The following is a 17,391-nucleotide window of genomic DNA, read 5'->3' on the forward strand; positions in this document are numbered from 1 at the left end:
GAAATTCATATCGAAAAGAAGAGAGAAGAGAGGAAAAGAAGAGAAGAAGAGAAGAGGAACAAGACCACGATGCCGGGCACTAGTACCACATCGGAGGGCCCGACCGTGGCCATGTCTTGTAAGTCCCGCCGGACCCAAGGATTGGCAGCAAACTCACCCGTGATGTGCCAGTTGCGAATAATTTCTGGGGGAAGGACGATGCGGGAGTGATTCCACTGTTGGAGCGCATGCACAATGCTAAAGTGACCTGCGATGAGTTGCGCCATTTCTACAACAGTAAGTGACCTGAGAAGAGGACATTCCTGGCCGCAGACTGACCCATTGCTAGCGCGCGCGGCAATTGAGGATGAGTACGCCCGTAAGTTGATGTCTCTCTGTCGCAAGCCCCTCGGATCCTGCGAGACAGGAACCCTGCGTGCGTCCCTCGACGTGGTGCGGGGTGAGACCGAGGCCATCGCCAAGGCGCATTCCGCAATTGCCCAGCAGATGAAGACAGAACTTGAAGAGCCGCTGGCGGCTTTTGCTGGTGGGATGAAGGAGCGCCGGAAGATTGTGCAGCACGGTATCGAGCGCCTGCTGAAGACGAAGAATCAGCAGACGCATGCGGTCAACAAGGTGCGTGTGCGCTAATATGACAGCTTGGCTCAGATCTAACTATCTGGTAGGCCAGAGATCGTTACGAACAGGACTGCCTACGAATCAAGGGCTACCTTGCGCAAGGCCACATGGTCATGGGGCAGGAAGAGCGAAAGAATAAAGCAAAACTTGAGAAGGCCCAGATTCAGATGGCCGCAAACAGTGCTGAGTACGAGGCAGCGGTGAAGGCACTGGAAGAGACTACTGGTCGGTGGAACAAGGAGTGGAAGGCAGCTTGTGACGTACGTTCTATTGCCATCTACTGAGGAAACCCTGCTAACTAGAGTACAGAAATTCCAAGATTTGGAGGAGGAGCGGCTAGACTTTACGAAGAGCAGCCTCTGGAGCTATGCAAACATTGCGTCGACCGTGTGTGTCAGCGATGATGCGGTAAGTCTGGGTATAAACTGTCCGGAAGAGAACATGCTGACATTTATGTAGTCCTGCGAAAAGATACGGCTTTCGCTTGAGCAATGTGAAGTGGAAAAAGATATCAACAGCTTTATCAAGGAAAAGGGAACCGGACAGGAGATCCCGGAACCTCCAAGGTTCATCAACTTCTGTCGCGGCGATGATGTGGCGTCGGAGGCGTCAGATGAAGACCGCTATTCCATTGCCCAGTTCCAGCGAGCCATAAACCCTGCGTATCGCAGCTCGTCTCCACAGCCGTCGACGTACGAGTCACATCACGATCCCAACTCTGAGCTTGCGGCGCAGATGAGTCATGGCAAGAGCACAGAGGGCCGGGGGCACAGTAGGAATGTTGAGAGCCGAGACGTGGGCCGTACTCCTCCTAAGTCGGAGCCCCAGCAGGCGCAGCCGGCGCAACCGCCGCCGTTGGATTTGCGGCGTGGTGGTCAGCTGCCTCCTAACTATGACCCCAGTCAGCATGGCGAGATTGGTACTGTCCCCCACAATTCGTACCCAACGGATGGAATGACGATGTTTTGTCGGGCCGGGCCACCGTCTGAACGGAGTTCAGGCATCAGTTCGTATCGGCCTTCAAGCCGTGATGACTCGCATAGCGATGTCTCCAACCCGACATCGTTCTCCAGCCAAGAGCCCCAGAGCGGTGCGCAGTCTCCGACCAAGCCGTCCAACCCAGCTCCCGCGGCGGCCGCATCCAAAACGCCAGAAAGACAAGCGGCGCCTGAGCGGCAAGTACAGAAGAAGCGGAGCGCATTCTTCAGCAACAGTCCTTTCCGTCGGAAGAGTCGTCACGATAAGGACCGGCAGTCACAGTCGCAGCCGCAGTCTCAGTCTCAATCCCAATCCCAGTCCCAGTCTCAATCCCAAACGCAGTCACCATCCCAGTCTCAGTCGCCTTCTCACTCTCGGTCCCAGTCGCAGGTCCAATCTCAGCCACAGTTGCGGCCGCAATCGCAGCAACAGTCGCAGTCACAGCAGCAGAAGCCTGCGTACAATGCACCGCCGGCGGATGACCGCGCCGCGAGCCCCGAGCCGGCTGATCCGCGGGCGAGCTTCCAGCTCAATATTGGAAACAATGTTTTTGACGTGGCGTCGCCGGACAAGAAACCGGACGCGGCAAACAACAGCAACAATAACAACAAGAGCTCCGAGGAGGACGATCCTATTGCACGCGCCCTGGCGGACCTGAAGGGTTCCGGGTCAGGAAAGCCAGCCGCCAAACGGGTATCTGCGGACCGATACCACGGTATTGCAACGCCAACTCCGTCCACTGCAGGGTCCACGTACGGTGAACAGTCAGCAGAGACACCGCCTCCGTCGTACAATGACACGTCAGTCAAGAGACTGGACGCACCCGAGCCGGCGTTTACCTCTGCGCAGATGCAGAAGACGACACAGAAGTACATCGGTCAGACGCACAGTATGTTTGGAGGAGCTGGGAGCAATCAACGGCAGATGCCCACACGAACGGCTCCCGCGCAGCAACAGGAGCCGCCTCGCGCACGATCGCCGGCTCCGCGGAGGAGCGCGAGTCCTCACCCGCAGCCAGTTGATACGCGAATGGGACCGTATAATGGGGGGGCGGCAGCGTCCAGTCCGACGAAGTATCAGTCAAACAGCTACGACGGTCGATACCGCCAGTCGCCAACTACTCAACGCCCGACTGCGGCAGCGGTTCATCAAACCCCGACGACTCAGCGCCAATCTCCGACTACCCATCGTCAGTCTCCAACGACCCAAACGCGGCCGGGGAGCGAACGAGGGTATTCGCCGCGCACGTACTCGAGGCACGGCTCGCCGAACGCGCCGAATACTGTCGTGCGCGCCGTGTCACCTCAGCCCCAATTCCGGCAGCAGACCCGTCCATCAAGCTCGGGTGGGATGGAACTGCAGCTAGCTGCTAACCAAGTTGACACGTATCATGGATACGATAACTACCAGCGGGACAACAATGGCCGGCCAGTTACTATGTATTATGGTCAGACTCAACCACCCATGCGGGCAAGAAGCAAGACTTTGGCAGTAGCCGAGCCAGGACGGCAGTACAGTCGGGATGGTCGACCGATTCTGCATTTTGGTAAGTAACTTTTCTTTCAAGAACTTCATCCTGAAGCTAACAACGCCTAGCACGTGCCATGTATAGCTACACGGCGGCAATCCCGGAGGAGCTGGGCTTCCAAAAGGGAGACATTCTTGCGATCCTGCGAATGCAGGATGACGGATGGTGGGAAGCCGAGATCACGAACAATCCGGCTCCGCCGGGCCTGGTGCCGAGCAACTATTTGCAGAATATTTGATCGATGCGATGCTTCTGGTATATATTTTCGTACACGTTTAACTCTTTGATGTTTTCGATTTTTCGATTCCTTTTTGTTGAGTCATGTTTGATCGTTCTTTGTTGTGATGATTTCCGTTTGTTATGGCCCTCGCCTGATGATGCCCTGTATGATTTTGCCCTCGTTGCTCTCGGGTTTTGTATGAGCTCCGTCCTGATGTTTCCTTTGATGTTGTATTCTCGATCATGAGCAATGACACATGCGACGCTTGATGAGTAACTATACAAGACCACGAGGTCTATTTACATGAACGTCAGTGTAAACTATCAGACACGTGGGTATCGTAAAGACTGATTATTATGTACAGCAGCAGAGGCTATGATTAGGCATCAAATAATGGAACAAGGGGCATGATTCACTCATCATCGACGAAAGAATTGGCCAGACGACCAAAGATAGGCACCTCATAATGCTCAAGGGAGTCGACTGTAACTGTCAGTACATCGAACAATAAAACCAGACACGACTCAATGGCCGGATTCTGAGGGGATATACCGTCTCGATACGCGCGGAGGCTCAGATACGCAATCAAACAGATATCGCCCAGCAACATGAGCCAGGAGATAAAACTGGACCAGGAGAAGATCAAGTGAAGAATCTGCCCAAAGATATGTCAACATCCCTTGCCCATCATTGTACGGGTAGCTTGAGGCAATACGTACAAAAATCGCGCTAAACAACATACTCGACTGCCAGGCATGAAACCTACCACACGTCAATCAGCCAGTCCTGACCAAGAAAAGTGATAAGGGAAGGATTTATAAAAAAAACGCACCGAACATAATCACTCTTATGCTCCAACAGCAACAACAACACCCCACCCGCCGGCGGAAGCAGCAAATACGCCATCATCGCCTCGTAGTCCACGCGAATGGGGAGACTTGTCTCGAACGCAGCGAGGTTCGCTCTCGTGCCGGACTCGAGGTCGCGGCTGCCGAAGCCCGTCGAGGAGCTACTCATGTATCCATTCGAAGAATTGTTCGCGTATGTGTTTGCTGCGCGCTGGTACGAGAAAGGCGGTGGTGACGAGATTTGAGGTGGTGGTGTTGGTTTTGTTCGGCCCAGGGGTGGTGACAGCGCCCGCTCGACTTCGGGCGACTCATCCTGGTAAGGGGCGAAGTTCATCTTTACTGCTTGAAGCGTTGCGCACCACTTCTCTATGCCAGTCTTCGGTGGTTATGGACCGAAGAGCTGTCCCAAGACAAAGGTTCGGGGTCAGGCGTAGTTAACTTTGTTAGGATGCGGATTATGTAATCATAAAACCGCGTCTACGGAGGATCTTGGCGGGTGATGATCATCACACGTGAATTTCTGACGCGTCCTCTATTACTGTACAGCTTGGTCATGAGGTTGAAAGGTCATCGCCATTGCTCATGTTCGAGACGTAGGCCCTCGACGGACGGATGTCCCCCGTGCAGAGATGCTGCCTGCTCTTCGTGCCGCTGAAGCCGATGTGCTGCTCGTCGTCGTCCCGCCTCTAGTAGTACGAGATGAAACTCCCGTTCGACCTGTACTAGTTGCAGAAGGCACGCGGCTTACACCCGTAGTTCCGACTCGACTTCGAACTCTGGCTGCGGTTGTTCCCCGGGCCAATCTCGAGCTGCCCGCCGCAGCACCACCGTGTGCGGCCTTCCGCTCCTGTTCCTCTGCCGCTTTCCGGGCGGCCTCCTCTCTCCGCTGGCGGAGTTCTTGTTCGCGGCGCTCGGCTTCTTGTTGCCGCGCGAGTGCCTCGGCCTCCAGTTCGGCAATGTCGTGACTGGCACCCTGCCAAGAGGGATCGAGAACAAGGCGCTGGTGGTGTTCGGTCTGGGACAGAATGCGCGTCCAAGTACTGAGGAGTTGGGATGCGGACTGAACGGTGCGCGATACAGTCTGTAGCCAGTAAATTAATACACGTTTGTCTCTGCGATCTTTTCTGGTTGTACATAGACTACGTACCTCCATGTTCCCTTTGGCCCGCTCTAAGCTCTCGATGACCCCCTCAATGGCTCGGTTGACGTTCTGCACGGTCTGGAGCTCCTTGCGCAAGGCCGCCTCGCGCGCTTCTTCATGGTCGATCCCGCTGCCATGCGCCCGCTCAGTGCTTGATGTGTTGGACTTGGATCGGGTGCGCCGCGGCGGTGGAGGGGAGTCCGGCTCGCCGTCCGACAGTTGGAGGCGCTGCATCTCGTCTGTGGGAGCCATTGTGGGCTCAATGGTAACAGGGCACGGTGGTGGTAAGCAGATCACATGGGTTGCAGCAAGCCTTTGCTGGAGGAATGCCCTCAGCCATCCACGATTTAACGCTGAGCGAGTTGGCAGATCATTCTTGGAGGTGGGGAAACTAAAGCGGAAATTCACAAACAGCACATGCAAATTCAAATTTAGTTTTTAAATTAGTCAGCAGTACAAATATTTGTTTTGCATCTTGGCATGCATTATTTGCAGTGATTTGCAACTGGTGGCTGGAGATCGGCCAAGTCTAAACACTTCACTGCGCTTGTGCCTTGTTGCGTTGGACATCGTTCACCTCTCCACCTCCTTTCCTCTTCATCCTGGCGATGCAGACAGCTTCGGAGCGCTAGCATCGCTATTTTCCATCAACCCGCACACAATCATCGATCCATTTGCGTCTCTGTGTCTGGTTCCTCTGGTATCCCTTACACCGTTCACCGCAACTCAATCCCTCGATCTCCACGCGATTAGACCGCGAACCCGCGTAAGAGACGACCTGTTGGGTCGATTCCTGCAAGAGTTCCTACACAATGGCCACCACCCCGCCTCCTCCTTCAGTTCTCCGGGAGCCGCCCACGCCGCGACACGGCGCCGGCTATGACTCCTATGACCCCTACCCCCCCCGACAGTCGGCGCGTCTAGCGAACCAACGATCGAAGCAATCTCACGCGACAACACCGTCGCCTCCGTCCTCACCGCTTCAGTCATCGTTTGAGCGGCTTTCTCCCCCCGGTTCGGGGGCGGCGTCGCCGCGTAAGTCGGGGTCGGCTCCGCGTGGGAAAGACAAAACTCAATCCTCTTCTTCAACGGACCCAGCCGATGAGGCCTCGTCGGATAAGGCGGTCAAATCTTTTGGAGATCTGATCACGCCGGCGAAAACTCCGCGGAAGAAGGCTGTCGATGCACCAGGTTCGACTGCACAACAGCTGTTTCCTACTGGCAGCACAAAGAAGACCAAGAAGTACACTGGGTTCACCCTAGACAGTTTCCACGAGGATCCTGAACCAAATTCCAGTAAAATCGAGATTTACACGGACACGCGCGACCGGATTCCCCAGGTCAACAACAGCGAGTCCAATCCGTTCATTTCGACATCAAAACCAAAGCCGGCGACCAGGCGACGGAAGGTCACTGCGGAGGCCGACAAAGCTGACGATATTGACCCGCGAGAGTATGCCAACCGTAAAGATGGGATGCTCTATGTTTTGTAAGTTCACTTTTCCGCACTTATCCATGTCCTTTACTAATAGACCACCAGCCGCGGCAAGAAGATCTTCCGCAAGTTCCCTCAAGGAGAAGAAGAGGAAGCAGACAACGAGGACGACGATCTGGGACTCTTTGCTCAGCGCCCGGATCTACTGGATGAGTCCGTGACACGTCGTCTGCGCCCCTCGACACAGTCAAGGTCTGTCGCGCGGGTGCTCTTCCCCACCAACAAAGAAGGGAACTCGGAAGAGCGAGCAACTGGGGCGGCTGCCAGCGATGAGGAGGCGCCGACCGATGTGGAAGAGCCGTTGGAAGAGGAGGAGAATGTCGAGAAAGACCTGGAGCCGGAGGCTGAGACAGGTGACCACTCGTCGTCTGCACCAACGACCTCTGCTACAGCGGAACTCGACTCGACACCACCGACACGGACCCTCCGCTCTCGCACTATCCGGCATGAAGCGTCTCCCAGCAAGGATAGAGATCGTGTATCCCGCAATAGTCCTTTCCGCGGTTGGATGCGCAAAAAGCAACAACCGACTCCCGCGAATCCGCAGGCGCCGGCGGCGTCGACTCGATCCCGGAAACGCGACACGTCGAATCCGCCGGAGCCGGCAAGCAAGAAGACGCGGGCTCGTTAGTCTTCTCTCTCCTCTTCTTCGACTGCATTTGCCGTTTTGTTCGAGTACCCCATTGATTCGTCTTGATTGTTTGTTCTGTCGGCGTTTGTTACGGTTGTTTGTTTTCAGGCTGCGTTGTTTTTCTCCATGAGTGGACATGGGATTTTCATATGGGGGTTCAGTTTGTTCACCAGGGAAGGTTCATCAGGGACGGTTATTTCCTAGGGACATGGCTCATTGATTGACTCCGGTCAGGTTTACTAAGGCTTAAAATAGAGAATGAGAAATGATACTCAATTTATCAGTACATTGTATTTTTGTTCTTTCGTCTCTAATCAAATAATCTCCAACTCGTCATCATCGTCGTAATCATCGTTAAAGTCATTACCAGTCCGATCCTTCCTACCCGCTGACGACGGGCTCCGATCGCTACCCATTCCAAAACTCTCCCGGCCGGCTTCGCGGATACCCTTTGAAGTGATAAACCGCGTTTTCTTTACGGGAGTGTTCGTAGGGGGATTATCCGCTGTGGCAGTCTTCCGCCGCCGACCCTCTTCCTCCTCTTCCGTTTCAACCGCAGTGCGATCCCGCTTCAACGATGGTGATGCTGGTGCTGGTGCTGGTGATTTCGCAGCGGCATAGCGATCCATCAAGGCGTCGATTCTGCGCACTGCTGCACTTTTCGACGATGATGGTGGCGCTGTCGCCGTCTGTGTTTGTGTCTGTGGCGCCGAGGATGAGGAGGTTGATGATGATGTGTGTCGTTTCGACTCTTGATCAGACTGTTGATGTTCTTTCTGCTGCGCAAGGAGCGTGGTCCGAGCACGTAGATACTCTGCTCCCGTACTCTTGTTCCTCGCGCCGAGCTGCGCGGCAATCTCATGCTCGCGCTGCTGCTTGGCGAGCCGGCGACGGAGACGGTCCTCTTTGCTTTCGAGATGGACGGAGATGCCACCGTTGGCGCCACCAGCGGTGAATGGGTTGTCGTCGATACCGTCTATCAACTCTGCTGCTGAGGAGCCCGCGTGAGATCTGAGGCGGGTTGGCGAGGAAGACGGAGAGACACGTCGCGCTGCTGGAGCGATGTAGTACGTTGAGCCTGTCGCGGAGTCCCATTGTGCACCCTCGGGCTTCAGTCCGTTACCTGTGCGGCGCCTCGGACGAGTAGGAGGACCCATGTCGGCAATTCGTCCCGCGGTTCGCCCGCCGGGAGCGAACTGGCCAGTTGTCGTGCCATTGACGGCTAGCCGCTGAGCCTGCGTGCGCCGGATTTGCAGATCGACGTGGAAGTCGCAGAATTCTGTCTTGCGCGCATCGATCCAGGCGTTGCAGATGCGGCCGTCGCGGCGCTCTGCGCGGCAGTAGCCAATGTCCCGAGCGGTGCCGACCTCCAGCACTGTGTCATCGGACGACGCCAGGCTGAGGCTGAACTTGTTTGTGTCGGTTCGCCCAGGCGATGGTGGCAGAATAGTTGGATTCAGTATGGCAACTACCGTTCCCGTACTCAACTTGTAGTATCGTGGGAACGCTGTGCCAAAGAGGAACAGCTCCAGTTCCCAGGTCAGGTCGGATAGCGTGAGAACCATGTACTTGTCGCGGTTGTTGAGCCCGTCGTCAAAACTCATTTCGTTCTCTCCAGTTGTTGTTGTCGAGTGCTTTCTACGTTGCTGGTGCTCTCGTGGCTCGGACTTTGACGCCACGATCCCGACCACCACGTAGTCGCCCTCGATTTCTGGAAGTTCAAAAGTTGGCGCCTTGACGGTTCGTAGTAGGTCTGGTATCCGTAATACCGTCTTGCCCTCTAGTGTTCGCTTGAGAAATGAATGCGGCAGGATGCGTTTCGACAGGTGTAGGGCTGAAAACGGCTCGAAAGTAGAGAGATCCGTTTCACCCTCATCCTCCGCGTTTTCGGCGCCGACTCGCTGCGGACGAAGAGCTGTCTTGGATCTTGAGGTCTGCCCTCCACCCGCTGCACGCAACACTTCATCGCGGCTGAATGATTCGGTCCGCCTTGACCTGACAGGCGACTCCGTGCGCACCGCCGGCCGTGCGGCCGCCTCTTCCTTGAAACGGTCCAGCTCTGCGCGATCGACAGCAAATGCTGTGCTTCGGCTCTGCTGGATCTTTCGCACACGCTCCTGCCGGCTCCTCTCCGCGGCCCTGCTCTCAGCGATGCGTTCACTGAACGACTTCGGCCGACTTGCTTGCTCATCGCCTGCTGAGGGGATGTCTCTGATGTAGTCGTAGCGTCCGTCACTGGCACGAGACGTAGCGCTGTCCCGTGTGCCAGGCCGCGTTGGTGCTCGTGCACTAAGGGTGCGTCGTAATTCCAGTCTGTCTGCCAGACTGTTATCTTCCTTTGCAGGCAGAGCGGCACTTCGACGAGGCGAAGACTCCGCTCGTGGCCGCATCACCCGCTTCGTCGGCGACATTGGCACCTGCACTTCGTTTGGTGATTCCTGGCGCCTGGCAGCTAATCGCTCCCGCAGTGCTCCCAGGCGGCTATTTTGGCTGCGGGCCATTGCTGGTGTTGCTGCTGCAGGGTTGCTATTTTTTGCGGGCCCCTCTTCCACATCTCCATTAGACAACTTGGCCTTGTTCTTGCTTTGCTGGAGCTTCTTTAGCTTGAGACGTGCCTCAATGGCGGCCAGCTTCAGCTGCAAGGTTTCCTCATCCTCTTCCTCGTCGTCTGTGTTATCATCGTTTGGGATGCTTGCGGTGGCGGCGGTTGTGGTGCGTTTCGTCGGCGACGCAGCTACATGGGCTCTTCGCAGCTCGTAAAAACGCTTCCGTCCACTGGGAGACGCGAGAAGAGCCTCCTTGGGCGATTTTGGAGGCCATGAGAGGGGGTCGACCACTGTTTTTCGTCATCAGCAAGGTTTTGGATCAGGGAGCGGTTACGAACTGGCTGAAAAGGATTTCTATTCGTCTCAAATTGGTCGCATTGCAGGAATTGAGGGAAGAGACAGTTTATTCGAGTATTTTAGGAAATTGTATAGTTCATTGGAACTGAAGGCGATAAAATGTTTTGGGTGTTTCAAGGGGTGGCCGACTCATCAATTTGCCCTTTTGAGACGATCTAAACGCGTAAACGCGTCCGCGCCTTTAATTAGTTCCATCTGGTCAACATTCTGACGACAAAATAGCATACAAGCACGATGAAGACCCGATCAGACACGACAGATGAAAATTCCAGCACGGGCGATTCTAATCGCAGCAGGACGCTGATCCTGCCCGCCAATGCCAGCGACGCCGCCCGGTTTCTCGTCCTCCCCAACCCCAGCACCGGCGCATGCAATCGCTACTTTTTCTGCCCTCGCGCAGGGCTCTACGAGCTGACGGCGGTGTCGTCGCCGCCGGCGCAGCCCCGGAGTGTGCTCATAACACCAACTGAGTCGCAATCACGGTGCCAGACGAAGGGCGCGATCGCTCGAAATGCGGAGGTCCTTGTCGCAACACCGTTCGATGTTATGTTCTTGATGCTACCAATCCTGGCGCCGGCGCCGGTTTCAGGCGATAATGCACAGACAAAGCGTCTCTTTCAGCCGCTGGATGACATTTGGGATTCTCAGGAGGATCTGCCATCGCATCTACGTTTCATGCTCTACGACGCGTCGTTTCGGCCGACTCTCGAACAGCGCGCAGAAGCCGTCTGCGACACGATGGAGGCCGGCGACCAGAAACTCTACCGGTTTAGCGAGACGAAGCTACTGCGCGAACTTGTCAGAAAGGCTGAGCGCATGGTCGCTCAAGGACTGCCCGCGAGTCTTGAACAACGGTTTGTGCGGAAAGAGCTTGAGCCGCCTTTGATGAGCGTCAAGCGAGGGGAGGAGACGACACTCACAATAGAACCGGTAGGAGAGAATGGAACTCCCGCAACGGTTCAGTCGTCATCGTCAGACAGCGCCGATTCGACCAGGTCGACGTCGACGTCGTCATCGACATCGGCTGGAGGCACCTCCACCCCAATCACCCCGCTGTCCACCGTTGACGCCCCCGCGGCGCAGCCCGATCCCGCGACGCGACTCCTGCGTCTGCGCGTCGCGCTGTCTTTTATGCTGCATGCATACGTCCCGCCGCACCTCGCGGCACGGATTAAGGACATCCTCGCCTCTAGCGAGAGCCCTATCGACTTCACACCGCTCGACGAGCGACTGAAACAACTCGAGGAGCTGCGCGCAGAGGCAATCAATTCACAGAGCGACCTTTTCCGCAAACGAGATGCGGACGACGATTACAGTGGAGTGTCGAGTCGGAGGAAGCGCCGCAAGGAGGAGGAAGAAGAGAAAAAGAAGAAAAAAGCCACTGAGTCGCGTGGTGTGCGAGAGCTGAAGAAAGTTGATACGTCGGGGATGAAGAAAATGAGCGACTTCTTCAAGAAAAAGACATGATGGATGGTTGCAATTTGCCCCTTTCTACCTAACTAGTTTTTACGATTGAGGCCGACTGGGTTGCCTCAGGATGTGCGGCTTCTGCCGCTAGGATCTGGGTCTCACACGGAGTCGCTGATGGGGTTTCGCTAGACACGAAGGATTTCTGCTATGGTCGTGTCCTTGTCCAGGCTCCGATTCTGCTGGTTGAAGACCAGCTGCGCTTCATATTGTATGTGTACAGTATCTACAGAATCTGATACCTTGTCAATACCGCGGCATTTTCCGCCATTATACCAACTGGAGTCTTGGATCATTCATTGGATCTCAAGAGCAGCTCCATGAACCCTATAAACCGTTAGCCTCATACTTAGCGAATAGGAGGAACAAACGTACAGGAATGATCCATTCGACGGTTTGCTAATAACCATCGCTTCCGCCAACTTCTCCTGGCTAATATCCGGGAATTTCTTCAGATAATACTCCTCGCGCAGCGCTTTGATGACGTCGTCAACCTTAGCTTGCGGCAACATGTGCACGGTGCTGCCGCCCCAGCCCGCACCAGTCAGGCGGCTGCCCCAGGTGCCGGCACGGCGCGCAATGTCGCAAATCTCGTTGATCTCCGGGCAACTGCAGTCGTAAACGTCCCGGCAGGAGCGCTGCGACTCGTTGAGGAGGTTACCGAGGTACTGGATGCGCTCAAGCGTCAGAGTGTCGCTCTCGGTGAGGCACGCCTTGAAGGCGAGCACACGTCGAGCCTCCTGAAAACAGTGCAGGGCGCGCTGGCGGAGGAGGAACCGTTCAGCCTGGACGGGGAACGCCGACAGGAACTTCGACTCCAGTTCCGCCACGCTGAGGTCGAGCAACTGTGCAATCTCCTCGCGGGTATAGCCCTCTTCCTTTGTGAGCAGCTCCTCCGTGGTGGCGATGACGGCGTCAAGTTGCGACTCCAGCGGGTCCGCCAGGCGACCCTGCTTGCGGATGTACTCCTCGTGAAAGTTACGCAGGCTGTACCCCAGCGAGCTATTGTCCTTTTGCAGCTGAATTCCGTGTTGCTTGGCGAGCACCACGGCCGCTAAAGTGCACTCGGCTACACGAAGGTTGTAGTGGCGCGGCGCCGTCTCGGCTTTGTTTGATGTTACAAAGCTCTGAGCAACGAGGAAGGTAATGTCCTCTTCGGACTTGGGCACAGGCACGTGTTGTGTGGAGAACTTGGGGAAGAATTGCGTGTAGAGGAGATATCCGCGGGAGGAGAAGATCGAGGCTGCCTGATCCATTCTGTAGATCCGCATGATCAGCTGTAGTTCATCGACAGCTTTGCCGGCATACGCACCCCCCAGAGTAGACCCCTACGGCACGCTCGGACACCACGGCCAGATCCAATAGATCTTGCTTGGACACATTGTGACCGTTAGCCTTCATGACGGCCAGTGCGCTGGCGCACACAAAGGCGGCGCTGCTGGAGATACCGCCACCCGGCGGTACGTTACCGTCGACCAGAATCTCCAAACTCGCGGGCTTGAATCCGGCACCATTGCGTTCTCTGAGGAACTTCAGGGCACCGCGCAGGCCCGCCTTGAAGTAGTTGACCCATTCATGGCGCGTCGCATCAATCTCCACGTCTCCCTGGAGAGGTACTCCAAACTCCCTGCTTGGGAATCGCTCAGAGCTCACATTGGCTATCCGTACGGTGAACTCGGTGCCGTCTGTTGTTGGAAGCGCTTTGACGGCAATGATCACGTCCACTGTCACCGCAGTAGGCAATACATCATACAGATTGTAGTCAATGTGTTCTCCGATAATGTTCACACGGCCAGGGCTGCGCGCGACAAAATCCGGTTTCTTGCTGTATGTCTCCGCGAATTGCTTCAGAAGACGAGCCCAGCGAGCTTGCGTCTCCGGCGCAACCGACTTTGTGGACGCATCGTCGGTGGCGTAAACATCAGCGATGTTCTCTGTTTGTGGAACGAGTACCTGCGGAGAGGCCATGATGGATTTGATGGCGGGGTTCTTGGGCTGGGCGGATGATTCACTCCCTTCTTCCCGGAGAAACTGATGAAGGGTCGAAGATCTGGTTGATGTGGGAGAGACAAGAGAACATTTAATATTCGACTCCCGGTCAACTGATCAAATAATACTGGCCAAAACAATTGACACGATGTTACCTTAGGGCTTGGAAGAGCTCCTCAGCTCCCCGCGTTCTGCCGTCAGTTCCTTCTGCCAAGCCTTGATCCCCGCGGATTGATCAGGAAGGCGGTGAATTTCGATTAGGGCTAGCGCTTGCGAGCCCTAACAATTTCCCCAGCCACTCACCCAGGCATGCTTCGGGTTTAAGTTGACCGAAATCTCCAGGATTTCGCAATTAATAACTGCCAAGCTGAGCTCAGATGGCCTTTGCTGCAGCCGTGCGACACATGGCCTTCCCCGCGATTCAGCCCAATGGGGAAAAGCCTCTAGAGTCTAGGCCATGCTTCTCATAGTAGGTCTAGCGGTGCCAATTTCCGCATATATGAACGCACAGATGGATGATATTAGATACGAGGAGACTCTTCGAGGCAATTGATAGAGAGATTACCGCCATTCATTCTCGTACATCACAGAATCATACGGAGTAGAGATGTCCATCATGGAATGATGGCTCTGGAGAATGCTGCTAAATGCTGATTGTCACAGGGCGGATTGGAGCCGATATCGGAGGCAGCTGACAAGGGTCTGCCGAAGTCGCGCAGATTCTGCCCCGGCCAAGACCCAAAACAGCCAATCGCCGTCCGCCCGAATCGGCTAGCAAAGCCTGAGTCATCACGCTTTTTCTACTTCATCGTCCCGTCTTCTCGGTCGTCTTGGTGCTCTCCAGCACACGACAACCATGATGCGCTTCAAATCTTCACAGAGTGCCCTGCGCACTCTGCCATCACGGAGACCGCCCGCTCGTGGTGCACGACAATTCTCGACTACTTTTCCTGCGGCCGCCAATGGTCCCCATACCTCCAAGCGATCGCAGAGCACGGCGGCGGCGCCGGCATCGTGAGTCACACCTCCGGCAGAAACAGGTCGCTTGCAATGCATTGGTACTGATGAATGGGCGGTTGACAGGAGCACACGCCCCGTGCCGAGTCCAGCATTCAACCACGATGCGCAACGCAATGCCGTCCCGCCTCTGGTGAACCCGAGGCAACCGGAGTATGATGACTCGTATGTGCAGTTGAAAAATGTCCGAAATTGTGAGATATAGAAGGCTCACAACATGTTCAGCTTTGTCGGTTTGACTGGCGGTGAAATCTTCCATGAGATGATGCTGCGCCAGGGCGTCAAGCACATCTGTGAGTAATGGCTCTTCTCAGCCTCGTGTTTTTGATTGGCTAACTGTGACTCAGTCGGCTACCCTGGTGGTGCCATCCTGCCGGTCTTCGATGCAATCTACAACTCAAAACACTTTGATTTCATTCTGCCGCGCCATGAGCAAGGCGCCGGCCACATGGCCGAGGGCTACGCTCGGGCATCCGGAAAACCAGGTGTCGTCCTCGTCACATCTGGTCCCGGAGCGACAAATGTCGTTACTCCCATGCAAGACGCCATGTCTGACGGTACCCCCTTGGTTGTTTTCTGCGGGCAGGTGGTTACGTCTGCCATCGGCACCGATGCCTTCCAGGAGGCCGACGTCGTCGGCATCTCCCGCGCCTGCACAAAGTGGAACGTAATGGTGAAGAGCGTGGCAGAGCTGCCGCTCCGGATCAAGGAGGCCTTTGAGATTGCGACCAGTGGCCGACCAGGTCCCGTGCTCGTTGACCTTCCCAAGGATATCACCGCCGGCATTCTCCGAAAACCCATTCCGATGACCAGCACCCTTCCATCGAATTCGAGCGCCGCAGCAATTGCCGCGAAGGAGTTCAGCCGACAACATCTACAAGCGACTCTGAAGCGCGTCGCTCGTCTGATTAACATCGCGAAGAAGCCCGTGATTTACGCCGGCCAGGGTATCATCGCTCGCCCCGAAGGCCCCAAGCTGCTGAAGGAGCTCGCCGACAAGGCATGCATCCCCGTGACCACAACCTTGCAGGGACTCGGCGGATTCGATGAGATGGACCCCAAGTCACTGCACATGCTGGGCATGCACGGGTCCGCGTATGCCAACTTGGCGATGCAGGAGGCGGATCTGATCATCGCCTTGGGTGCTCGTTTTGATGACCGTGTGACTCTCAGTGTGTCTCGCTTTGCTCCTCAAGCCCACCTGGCTGCTGCTGAGGGCCGTGGTGGCATCGTACACTTTGAGATGGTCCCCAAGAACATCAACAAGGTCGTCCAGGCTACGGAGGCTGTTGAGGGTGACTGCGCCGAAAACCTAGAGCAGCTGCTGCCGCTTGTTGAGCCAGTTGCTGAGCGACCTGAATGGTTTGCTCAACTCAACGACTGGAAGAAGCGGTTCCCGCTCTCGAACTACGAGAAGGAGTCGCCGAATGGGCCAATCAAGCCCCAGACACTGATTGAGAAGCTGAGCAAGTTGACGGATCCCATCAAGGACCGCACCATTATCACGACCGGCGTCGGCCAGCATCAGATGTGGGCGGCGCAGCACTACCGCTGGCGCTATCCGCGGTCCATGATCACCTCGGGTGGTCTGGGCACTATGGGTTACGGTCTGCCGGCTGCCATCGGCGCCAAGGTCGCGCGTCCGGATGCGCTGGTCATCGACATCGACGGCGACGCGTCGTTCAATATGACCCTGACGGAGTTGGGAACGGCGGCACAGTTCAACATCGGCGTCAAGGTCCTGGTCCTCAACAACGAGGAACAGGGTATGGTCACACAATGGCAGAACCTCTTCTACGAAGACCGCTATGCCCACACACATCAGAAGAACCCGGATTTCGTCAAGCTATCCGAGGCTATGGGTGTACAAGCCCAGCGCTGTGTGCGTCCAGAGGAGGTCGAAGAGAAGCTCAAGTGGCTGATTGAGAGTGATGGGCCCGCCCTTCTCGAGGTCGTCACCGACAAGAAAGTTCCTGTTCTTCCCATGGTCCCTGCCGGCAGGGCCTTACATGAATTCTTGGTCTACGATGAGGGTAAGTTGAATCTTCAATCTCCCCGCCCGAGCTTCACCGCTAACTATGCTTTAGCCAAGGAAAAGGAGCGAAAGGCGACGATGCGGAAGCGAGGCGTTGACGAGAGGTATTTGACGACTTCCATATCGTGATCCGGACTAGGAGTCTTCTATTTCGAACTATGTTCATATAATTTTGGCTGGTTCATGTTCTGGCGTTCTGAGCTCGAACTTTTTCTTCGTCACACAAAAGTTTACATCTTTTACGTTTTTGTTCTCTTCATACAAAAAGTCATTGACTCGTCCGGGGGCCCTCATTTGGGCGGTTGACATCTAGAAGGGCTATTCACATGAAAACAATGAATGCCGCCATGTGTATTGTACTGTACAGCTCATCAAGTGGAGGAACGATAAGACTGTCCAGCATTCCAGGTGCTTAAAGGGTATTCAGGCACATTCGTCGTTTTTCTCGAAAATGGAATCTATTTGACTTAAGAGCAAAAAATACATTTGCAAGACTTCTGGCCAATAATCGTTGTTAGTTT

General features: G+C 55.5%; 8 protein-coding genes across 8 annotated transcripts; 4 read left to right on the forward strand and 4 right to left on the reverse strand.

Moving 5' to 3' along the window:
• Positions 1-69: 69 nt before the first annotated feature.
• VTN49DRAFT_6784 (uncharacterized protein) lies at positions 70-3,362 on the forward strand (the record flags this gene model as incomplete). Its single annotated transcript, XM_069414980.1, has 7 exons — positions 70-118; positions 172-276; positions 329-615; positions 666-878; positions 928-1,026; positions 1,078-3,142; positions 3,193-3,362. The coding sequence occupies 7 exons, from the start codon at positions 70-72 to the stop codon at positions 3,360-3,362; spliced, it is 2,988 nt and encodes a 995-aa protein (XP_069264824.1).
• A 394-nt stretch (positions 3,363-3,756) lies between these two features.
• Positions 3,757-4,526, reverse strand: VTN49DRAFT_6785 (uncharacterized protein; the record flags this gene model as incomplete). The annotated part of the gene is made up of 4 exons (XM_069414981.1): positions 3,757-3,827; positions 3,897-3,999; positions 4,064-4,106; positions 4,177-4,526. 4 exons carry the CDS (start codon positions 4,524-4,526, stop codon positions 3,757-3,759), a joined length of 567 nt encoding a protein of 188 aa, XP_069264825.1.
• Positions 4,527-4,772: 246 nt separating this feature from the next.
• Positions 4,773-5,585, reverse strand: VTN49DRAFT_6786 (uncharacterized protein; the record flags this gene model as incomplete). The annotated part of the gene is made up of 2 exons (XM_069414982.1): positions 4,773-5,273; positions 5,340-5,585. The coding sequence occupies 2 exons, from the start codon at positions 5,583-5,585 to the stop codon at positions 4,773-4,775; spliced, it is 747 nt and encodes a 248-aa protein (XP_069264826.1).
• Positions 5,586-6,145: 560 nt separating this feature from the next.
• On the forward strand, positions 6,146-7,459 carry VTN49DRAFT_6787 (uncharacterized protein; the record flags this gene model as incomplete). Its single annotated transcript, XM_069414983.1, has 2 exons — positions 6,146-6,822; positions 6,874-7,459. 2 exons carry the CDS (start codon positions 6,146-6,148, stop codon positions 7,457-7,459), a joined length of 1,263 nt encoding a protein of 420 aa, XP_069264827.1.
• A 314-nt stretch (positions 7,460-7,773) lies between these two features.
• VTN49DRAFT_6788 (uncharacterized protein) lies at positions 7,774-10,557 on the reverse strand (the record flags this gene model as incomplete). Its single annotated transcript, XM_069414984.1, has 2 exons — positions 7,774-10,295; positions 10,524-10,557. 2 exons carry the CDS (start codon positions 10,555-10,557, stop codon positions 7,774-7,776), a joined length of 2,556 nt encoding a protein of 851 aa, XP_069264828.1.
• A 39-nt stretch (positions 10,558-10,596) lies between these two features.
• Positions 10,597-11,829, forward strand: VTN49DRAFT_6789 (uncharacterized protein; the record flags this gene model as incomplete). The annotated part of the gene is made up of 1 exon (XM_069414985.1): positions 10,597-11,829. The coding sequence occupies one exon, from the start codon at positions 10,597-10,599 to the stop codon at positions 11,827-11,829; it is 1,233 nt and encodes a 410-aa protein (XP_069264829.1).
• A 296-nt stretch (positions 11,830-12,125) lies between these two features.
• Positions 12,126-13,797, reverse strand: VTN49DRAFT_6790 (uncharacterized protein; the record flags this gene model as incomplete). Its single annotated transcript, XM_069414987.1, has 3 exons — positions 12,126-12,156; positions 12,205-13,086; positions 13,142-13,797. 3 exons carry the CDS (start codon positions 13,795-13,797, stop codon positions 12,126-12,128), a joined length of 1,569 nt encoding a protein of 522 aa, XP_069264830.1.
• An 877-nt stretch (positions 13,798-14,674) lies between these two features.
• Positions 14,675-16,999, forward strand: VTN49DRAFT_6791 (uncharacterized protein; the record flags this gene model as incomplete). Its single annotated transcript, XM_069414988.1, has 5 exons — positions 14,675-14,832; positions 14,902-15,000; positions 15,061-15,128; positions 15,183-16,868; positions 16,923-16,999. 5 exons carry the CDS (start codon positions 14,675-14,677, stop codon positions 16,997-16,999), a joined length of 2,088 nt encoding a protein of 695 aa, XP_069264831.1.
• Positions 17,000-17,391: the final 392 nt, after the last annotated feature.

The sequence above is a fragment of the Thermomyces lanuginosus genome (genome assembly GCF_041956635.1).
Source record: "Thermomyces lanuginosus strain ATCC 200065 unplaced genomic scaffold VTN49scaffold_42, whole genome shotgun sequence".
NCBI lineage: Eukaryota > Fungi > Ascomycota > Eurotiomycetes > Eurotiales > Trichocomaceae > Thermomyces > Thermomyces lanuginosus.